General features: G+C 18.3%; 1 protein-coding gene across 1 annotated transcript; it reads right to left on the bottom strand.

The window, feature by feature from the left end:
- Window positions 1–2048: 2048 nt before the first annotated feature.
- On the bottom strand, window positions 2049–2522 carry PGO_000850 (hypothetical protein; the record flags this gene model as incomplete). Its single annotated transcript, XM_028690846.1, has 1 exon — window positions 2049–2522. The coding sequence occupies one exon, from the start codon at window positions 2520–2522 to the stop codon at window positions 2049–2051; it is 474 nt and encodes a 157-aa protein (XP_028546647.1).
- Between the last annotated feature and the right edge of the window lie 8536 nt (window positions 2523–11058).

The raw sequence follows: 11058 nt of genomic DNA, 5'->3' as shown, positions 1-11058 counted from the left end.
TAGAGAATAATTATTAATATACAAGTAAATAATCAGAAGAACACGTCTTATACGAAATCATTTCATATATTGGAAGGATGTATCATATGAATGATGAATAATTCGGATATACTCTTAATCATTTTAATGTTTATTTTGTAACCTAATATGCTTCATACACCATTACATATATATATATATAAAATAATAACTATTATAAAAAACTAATAATATACAATAATGCTTTAATGAAATATATATGGTATGCACAGTGTAACATAGAATGAAATGCCTTATAATATATAATTTCTTCACATATGTTTAGGTGAATATATATATATATATATTAGTTAAATTAAAAAATGTATTAATAATATAGTTTTAAATTTTAACCTATAGCATAATTAAGGGCAAGATTAATATACATCAAATGAAGTTAATGTTTAGCATCTTATTATATATTTTAAGTGTTATTTTAGTACTGCATTGTATTTATAATTATATGGAAATTAAATACAATGAAAAACAGTTATACTATTATAAAACATTTAATTTTTTATTTATGAAGAATATGTACAATTTTTTTTTATATAATTGTGCTCTATTGTCAAAAATATTTTTATTTGGTAGAGTTAAATTTTACAATGATGAAAAATTCAAAATTTAAGGAATAATTCATATTAAAAGAAGATGTTGTCTAAGATTAACATTTGATATATTTATAATTTATCATTTACTTAAATATTAATATTAATATACGTATGTGTTCTAAAATAAATGCAACATATATAGTAATTATCATAAGAAATACCGTTTTTTACGACTTAAAAATCAATATATTGTGTAAATAATAATCATTCTACAAAAAAAAAATTCTACAATAATTATAATGAATATATATTATAATTAAGCATATATCATTATATATGTATTTTAATTAACATAACATGTTATTACTCACAAAATTAGTATATACCTTTTTTTTTTTGTGCAACACTACAAGTGAGGCAAATAATTTCGTGATAAGACCACAATGTATGTTGTTCATTGATGTTAAAAATTAATTTATTTTTTTTGATTAGAACTACTTATATTAATAAAATATATTATTATTATAAATTATATTTCATCTTTTATACAATCATATTTATTGTATTTTAATTATAGTTTATCGAGCTTCCATGAACAATATAATATTTATGGGATAATATATCTATAATAAAGTGTTGTTATTTACAAAATTTTTATTCATTTAATCTATTATATTATTATAAATAAAAAATAATGTTATTATTTTTTTATATTTTATTTTTTTCTATACATATTTATTTTTATTTTTTCATGTATATTTGAAAAATATTTGCTGCATTAATCTAATGAAGATTTATTAGAATAGATAGTACATATTATATATCTATGACAATATTTTTTCAGAAAATATATAAGAATTAATAATTTCCAATGTATTAATATATATCCTTATGGTAATTTTGCACAATACTTATAATTAATGATGACTATATAAGTATGTATCAAAAATTATCTTTAATCCACTATTCTCAATTAAAGAACAATTAGGAGATTATATTCATAATATTATTACTGTATTTATATGTTTCTGTTAATATAATAATTTATTTCTTTGGATAAATATATTTATTCTTATAATTCATTTTCTTAAGAGAAACAAACATGAATTTATTAATTTGTATTACCTATTTTTGTTAGCATTATTTAATTGAGGAATATTATATTCGACTCTTATGATTTGATAAATCCTGTGATATATCGTATGAATCTATTAAGTTGAAATGATCTGTACTTTTTTTGTTCAACCTATTTCTTAATCTCCTTACTATAGGATCTAATAATGAACCCAAAGTATTAAACTGATGGTAAAAAAAGAAAAAGATATTTTTATGAAGGCTTCACTAATTTAATGTACATTTCATTAAATTACATCTAGTATAATTTTTTTTATAACGAATAATTAATAAATTAATCTTATATTTAACCTTAAAAATAATGAATACTATTATAACCGCAGTAATTATTAAAATTCCTAGTCCTCATAGTGTTCCTGTATACACCTGTGCAGCAGGCCCTGATGAAATATGTGCGACTTGCTCTGATATCACTCGTCTTATCGCCTCTGGTGAAAGCTGTGTTTCCTTCTTTAATGAAATTTGTGAGGCCCTCGACGATATCATATGTTTGATCGAACCTGTAACATGCGATCTAGATGTTTGATCACTCTTTGTTTGCGCATGTGTGTCTATCGAATTCTTTGGAAGCATATTTTTATTCTTTTCATATGGGGAAACTATTATATCTAGAGATCCTGAGCAATAATCAGGATGATGTTTATAGCTGTTATATACTGTGCAAAATTTAACTAGTAAGGAATAAATACTTTTATTTTGACTTTGTAATATGTCTCTTTTATTTAAAAGTTCATTATATTTACTAACACATGGTTTACGAATATGACATACCCATTGTCTTGTACTTATATCATGTATATACTTATATAATACATCCATAACCTTAAATATATTATATGCTCCTGATCAAGTTTTTTAATATGACCTTTGCATACATCAGGTATTCTCATTTTTACATTTTTTCCATACTCTATTATTTTATTGCAGCAATCCTGTTCCTTATTGTTACATATTGTGTAAAAATTCTTAAAAATCTCATTTAGCTTATAATTATAATACATACAACATTCTTCTTTTATGTTATCAGTATTTTTTTCTACATGAAATAAATAACTGCCGGTATCTATGTAATTCACATAAAAATCATAAATATCGCGATGACCGCCAAGTTCAGACAAATATCCCTACAGGCAAAACTTAAACTCTTATTTTGGTGGGGTAACATTATGATATATACGCTTTGAAGGTTCATACTCATTTCTACATTTTGGAAATACATTGCTGAAATTGATCTACACATGAAAGATATGCAATGTATATAAAACATAAATCATATATATAGGATATCATTTGGGCAAATTTTCAAAAATAATGATAATTTAATTTTTTGTAATTTAAGATAAAAAAGAACATACATTTTTATCTATACATACAGTACTATCCATAATGATTTAAATATTAGATTTCCAAAAAATATATATTTTACTTTTTGAAATTAGTTTTTATGTACTTTTCATTATAAAATCATATTTTACAATAATAAGCTTCAGGGTCAAGGTTTTTGATATAATTTTCTTATTAATATTTTGATTTTTCATACAAACACAATAATTTATCAATTATTTCGTATGTAATATTACCTTCATTAAATTTTTTTTTAAAATTAGATATGATCTAATGGATACAAAATATCTTAATATATATAAATTATATTTAATTAATAAAAACAAAAATTGTAAATAATTTTTTCTTATATATAAATTAATATGATACATCGTATATGTTAAATAAATATTTTAATTGAATATATACATATATAATTATGAATGTATTAATTATAGTTTATTAAATTATATATATGCATTATATGGATAACCATTATTTATAAAAAAAAAATGATTTCAATGTAAAATATTACTCTATATATTATGATCACAAATTAATTATAAATTTAATGAATTCTAGCTTTATATGTTACGTAATAAAATGCATTAATATTAATGTTATCAAATAATTATTGATAATGTATATATTTATGTAGTATATTTATTTTTTTTATTCTTAATGTTAATGTTCAATGTAAAATTAATTTATAATATTATTTTATATTATTTATTTTTCACCGCTTTAAAATACTAAAATGAATCTTAGTTTTCATAATAAATTATGTAAATTGGGAAATATAATAACACATACGATATATATTATTATATATAAATAAGAAATAATATAGGTTTTAATGTTATTTTGATTTTTTTGGAAAATAATACACACAGTACAAATTTCATAATTATTATAACTCATATTCCTTTATGAGATTATTAGAAAATTTTTTTTTTTATTATTTCTATTTTAAATAAATATTTTTCATAATCTGATAAAATAATTAAAAACAAAATTTATTTAATTGTTGTGTGAATGATAATCTTGAATTAATAAACTGTTTAGAACATATATTTAAAAAACATATATATAAGGAGCATATTAAAACTTTATAGATCATATATAAAAAGGTTTTAAATTTTTATTGAATTAGAAATAATATTATATTACATATATTATACTACTATATAATGAACTAGTTTTACATTTTATTATATAATTTATATAAACTTAATTTTTTATGAACGTAATATTAATTAAATGTTGTTTATATCTTAATATTAAAATATTAGAGAATTATTTTTTTTATATTTATGATATCAAGTGCCATTAACTTATTAAAATAATAGGTTTGATGATATTTCAAATAAGTTCATGTTAATATAAAATCAATTATATATATAATTAATATATGTGTTATGAAATTCTATAAATTAATTACGTAAAAATTAATAATAATGAAATATATAGTACTGATGTTGTATAATATTTTATCGATAGAATGTGTGTGCATGAAGTTTATAATAATGAAAAATAATATAATATACATAAGCATATTATTAGAATAAAGATATAAAATATATTAAAACACCAAAAAAAAAGAATCCTATTTTTTTATACTGTAATATTATTTTAAAGAGACACATTTTCTTCCTTAATAACATACATAGTTCATTTATTATAGAAATAGATGTTCCTGTATTGAGGTTATATGTAAAATGATCACCTAAAGGAATAATTTTTTTATTCTCACATTTATCCAGTACATTTTTTTTCATATAATTATAAATATATTATCCTATAAATAAATAATCTCGCTTGTATTATAGATTTTTTGATTATTCATATGCTCAAGAGTGAAATAGAATATTGAACACTTAATTAATAATATTAAATTAAGTATATTAGTTTCATTAAAATATATCCAATTACAAATAAATAGAACATAGCAATATAAAACCTTAATGTGCTCTAAATATGTTTTATATACGAATATATACATGTTAAATAATGAGACCTTTTTATGGTAGCTGCGGAAATTATTTAATAAGGAACAATAAATAAAAAACTAATATCTTCTTATATGAGAACATTACATACTTCACATTTACAAAATTATATATTGAGATATAATATATATCTGATTTACTTTTTTCATATTTAAAAACAATATTTCAATATAATTCATCCTTAAGAGTATTAGATTCTACTATTAATTATTAGAATTTTCGAATAACTTCTTTTTATGCATAATTATTTTTTGTATTTTATGAATATATATTATTTTTTTACGAAATTACTCCCAATATTATTGAACATAATAAAATACTGTCTTCTATTCTTATTATATGAAAGATCTTATTAGATATATAATTCATATTTATGCATGGTTCATTAATATTATTAATATTTGTATTTTACATTATGCTAATGATGCTGAATACTTATTTGCATATAAGAACAAGGGATTATTAATTAATTAACAATTTATCATTTTCTAGATGTAACATAAATACATTTTTATTTCTGTTATTGAATTTAAGCACACTTTAAGGTATATGTGATCTTTTATTTTAAATTGTTATTATATAAAATTGTAACGAATTAATTATATTATCATAGTGATAATATAAGATATAAAAAGCATTCATCTTATGAACATTAGATTTATTCTCTATTATCTTACATTATTAAATTAAACATCGGCAAATTAAATAATCTCAAGAAATACAGCAATATGAGAAATAAAAAAATGATTTTTATTTTATTTTGAATCATAAGTCCACCCTACAGATAATAGTTTATCCAAAAAAGACCATTCAAAACATTCATAACATTTTATTTATTAAAATATTTTATACATAAACCTGTTATAATTGTAAATTTAATTTTTCTGTAAATAACATAAATGGATGTCCGCATAAAATCTATTAGAAATATATATTATTTTTTTTTATTTCTCATATTGTTAATCATATATGTATTGTCAAAATTAACAATAGTATTAATATTAAACGTAATATATATTTATACAAAATTATAAATTATAAATTGAGGACAATTATTAATATTATATCAATAATTATACACTATATTATATTAGTTTTGTATAATAAAATTAGTTACATTATACTTTAGTAAAAGATCGATTGAATTTTATGAAAATAAATATATTTCAAATTATTTTCTATGTATGAAACATCATAGTAGATTAATAGTAATAACATAAATAATATAATATCATATTATATAATAATTATATTCTTTTTATCTATTGAGTTTTTGATCTTCCTTTTAGTTGAATTCAAACGAATAGAAATATATTTTATGCAAAATAAAATAGATTAAATAAATATATATTCTACGTATTGTTTAATATAATTTAACAAAATTATCATTAAAAAATAATTTTTTTTAGCCCTGTTATAAATGAGATATATTCCAAAAATTATCATTGATAAAATTATTAGATATTTATTGTTTTTTTTTCTAGTGAGTGGATTTAGAGGTACTCAAATTAATAGGTTTATATTTCTTTATATTAAAATAAAAATAATATATTATTTTGCTAATATTACAACAATAGTATAAATACATATTATCAAAAATATTAATAAATAATAAGTTCTGCATACTTAAAACTTGGAATTTATACTTATTCATAATTATATCAAATAAAATGCGTATGTTATATGACTTCTCTAGTAGGAAAACTAAATTCATTAGAGTTTTTGGAATGTTACAATATATTTCCAAAAGTTCGTATTAAATATATATTATACAATAGTTCTTATTTTCTATAAAATAATATTTTTCCATTTATTAGTACCGGAAAACTGAACCAATAAATATTAAAATGTATGCTTTTAAAGAAAAATAAGATATATATATTAATAACAAAATATTCATTACTTGACTATCAAATAAATTTTTTAACACATTTTTGATTTTCCTCACGACACAATTGATAAATAATATATTAAATACATTTTTAATATATATTTTTATTTTTTATACTCCTGCATATATCAGGTGCTAAATTATAGTAGATATAAATAAATCTACGTGAAAAATTTCCCATTTTATAAGCATTAAATAAATGAAATTAATAATGACTTAAATTTTATTGTAAAATAAGAAAACTATATCTATTTATATTAAAAAATAATTGTTATTAAGGATCACATGTTTTTATTGTCTTAATATTTAATATATATAATTAAGTGAAATTGATGAATTTTTCTACACGTAGAATAATATATCAATTATGAGTATATGTATTATTCATTTCTTAATTATTATATACTTTATAACGTCAATAAAATGAATAAAATATGATATAATATTTTTATATTATATGACGTAGTTATATATGATAAAAATTAATTCTTCTTTTCATACTTTTCCTATTGCTGTTATTATTAATGGCTTAGACAATCAAATGAATTTATTGTCAAATATTTTTTATATTCTATATGTGTGATGTAATGACTTAAATATTGAAGATGATTACAATAACACATTTTATATAGTCATATACATAACATTTAATTTATCTATATGTATACATAGTAAAACCTTTTTATGTGTAATATATGAGAAACGAATACACAAATAGTTATCGTATATATATATATAATATATTTTTAATATGTGTTAGTCATTAATTCAGAATAGTCAATTTTATAATTTGAAATGCATTTTTTATATTTAGTATCAATATAAGTTTATTATATAAAATTCATAATATATAAACAAAAATAATTAAAAATATAAACTTAAATTTAGCATAATAATATGTAGGATTAAATTGTATTTATTCAAAATTGATGAATATATTTATATAAATTATATATGGACTTGTGAATTTTATACTTTATACATATCTTATTTATCAAAATGGAAGATAAAAAAAGTGTAGTACTATATTCTTTATTTCTTCACAGTATATAATATTCTTTCGATTATATGATTTGTATTTTTTACAAAAATAAAATAATTTAATTTTAATGTTCTTTAATGTAATCTCTGTAATGTGTTTTAATAAAATCAATAATATTTCACTAATTTTTTTTTGTAATATAATTATTTATGGATATGTCTTTTTATAACATTAATAATAGCATGATTAATAAAAAAAAACTGTAATATATAGCTTGTGCTAAAATAAATTAATGCTATTCTCAATTAGTAAAATAGTTGGATGACTTTATAATTGTAATAATTATGTTAATCTGAAAAAAATATTAATATACAGTGTAATATTTTCTATCTAATGCATTATAATAGCAATAATAATATATAGGAAAAAGAATTAATATTATTGTTTTTGCATGTTCAATTAATTATAAACTATAAGTAAATTATGACAATATGTTTTCATAATTTATTATTGAGATTACATAATATCAGAATTTTGAAATATATAAAACAATTTATATTGATGCCCATATAGTTAGTAAATTTAAACATCCTTCATTGAAAAAAATATTATAGAATTAAAAATTGTCCATTATTTTCAGTTATTATATTTTTTGAATGTAAATTATTAAAGTTAAGGAATTATGTATTTCCTTTAAATATTAAATGTATAATACAATTAATAGCATGAGTGTATATTATGACTATAATATCTATAATTTTAGTACATTATCAAGAATATTCTAATTGAAATAGATATTTTATTGCGTTCATAAAATATTTTACTTTTTTTATGACGATATTTCTAAAAAAAGTATTACATTCACATTATATTTAAAAAAGTTTTCATAAATAAATTCTGATAAATATTAAAAAACACATATTCTTTATTTATGTAAATTATATATATTAAAAAATTATATATAACTTATAAAATTAATTATTTTAGGGAACTGATATTATATTTTTTCTAAAATAATTACGTTATTTCCTCAAATTGAGATATTATTTGTTGAACATAGTATTTATTATAATAATGATATGTTATTATGTATTTGTACATATGCTATAATAACTAAATTAATAGTAAATTTTATGAAATTATGAATATCCCAATAATTTAATTTAATTAAAACATAAATTAGATTGACATAAGCAGTTGATATATTTTTACAAGGGAACGTTTTATCATTAATATTAAATAATTAATCTATAATATATAGAAGCTGCACATAATAGTTGTGTACAATTTTGTACTTATAATTAGAGCACAATAAATAAAATTAAAAAATTCATATAAATATTATTTATATTTTATTATACTAGCATCAGAAAAGAATTATGTGTGAAAAAATACAAATAATTAATTTATGAATATAATTTTTTTTTTGTTATTATTTTTCCAAAATTAATAATGTTTCCTCAGATTTTAGTTTTGTAAAGTCACATTATATTCTGTTTAATTAATCTCTATATATATATTTCCATAAATGATATATTTTAATATAGTTATATAGGTAAGGACAAATATACTTTTTTGAATTTTTATATATAAATATTACTATAGGCGTTAGTAATGATATAATGATCTTCATAAACATATAACAATTTTTCTTATTACTCTGACATGTTAATAGCAAATATTGCAATGAAGTAAAATAATTCTCAATTGATAATTGTAAAATTAAATATTTTTATTTTATCTAAATATGATGTAATATAAATTTATACAATTAAATAAGGGAATGATGCAGTGAAAATGACATATATGGATTTTTGCATATTTATGATATCATAAAAAGAATTTTATATATCTAGTGATCAGTTAAATAAACGGATGATAAAATTAATAATTGACTTCATTTTTTATAAACATTTTTAATTTATATCATATATAATAAGAAGTATAATAATATGACTCATGTTTGTTCTGAAACCTTATCAAAATTTTTAATTTCATATATGGTTCGATGAATTTGATCATATTTAAATATTAAAATTATGAATGAGTTCATTTATATGCATTTATTTTTTACATATTAAAGCTATTTTAATTACATTTTAAAAAAATATTTCCAGTGTTATAGTACTTCAAAAATCCTGGTTTACATGCGTATATATACCAGTTATGTTAATATACTTGTAATCGATAAATATATTTGATTTACGAATCTGATAATAATTTTTTCTATTAATTATATTACTGTATTACGAAATATATTTTAAGATATTTAAAGTTATAATTTTAGAAGCAACATTTTTACTTTTTTTTAATTATATTTTTTTAACTCACGCAAACACCTATTTCAGTTGTCTTATTAAACAATGTTCCAAGGACTGTTATATATTTATTTAATCCTTATTGTAATGCATATTTATAGTGAATCTATTTCATTAGTGTTATGATAATATAAATTATCAAACATTCTATGATAGTTGTATTTTCCTTTTAAATCTTTTACATTATATAATAATTTAATATGACGGAAATATAAGAAAGCAGAAAATACGTATATATTATATGATGATTGTGTTTTTATTTTTTAATATGTAACACTAAAATCAAAACATAATAAATTTTGTAATGATTTATTATCTTCATTATCTGATTATTGGTGCAATTCATTATTAGTATATCCCCCCATTCTATGAAATATGTGATCCATATTATTCATATATCACATAGCTTTCTATTATCCATTCATGTAAGATCTCTTCATTATAGAGTAAATTTTCTACTTCTTATGATATTTGAAATATGAGGATTATAGTTCATTATTTAATATTTTCAGATATAGTTATGTCCTACATAATATATGATATATATTTGATAGATCATTGTTTTAACTATGATATCTATGATTTTTATTAATAATATTATAAATATTTAAACAATAATAATATATATTTACATATACATATAGATTTGTTTAATGACCATAAAATTACTTGTACTTTTAAAATTTTCATATCTATTTAATAACATTTTGCTAGATAACTCGACAATACATTTGTGTTCCATACAATTAATTAGTTCTATATAAGAAACTTCTTTTGTGATTTTATTAATAATGTAATTTAAATTAATAAATTTTATAAATGTTTTAATAAT

The sequence above is a fragment of the Plasmodium gonderi genome (assembly GCF_002157705.1).
Source record: "Plasmodium gonderi DNA, contig: Pgo-contig_78, whole genome shotgun sequence".
Taxonomy (NCBI): Eukaryota; Apicomplexa; class Aconoidasida; order Haemosporida; family Plasmodiidae; genus Plasmodium; species Plasmodium gonderi.
Note: the sequence above shows the minus strand (reverse complement) of the source record. Positions and strands in the feature narration are given on the sequence as shown.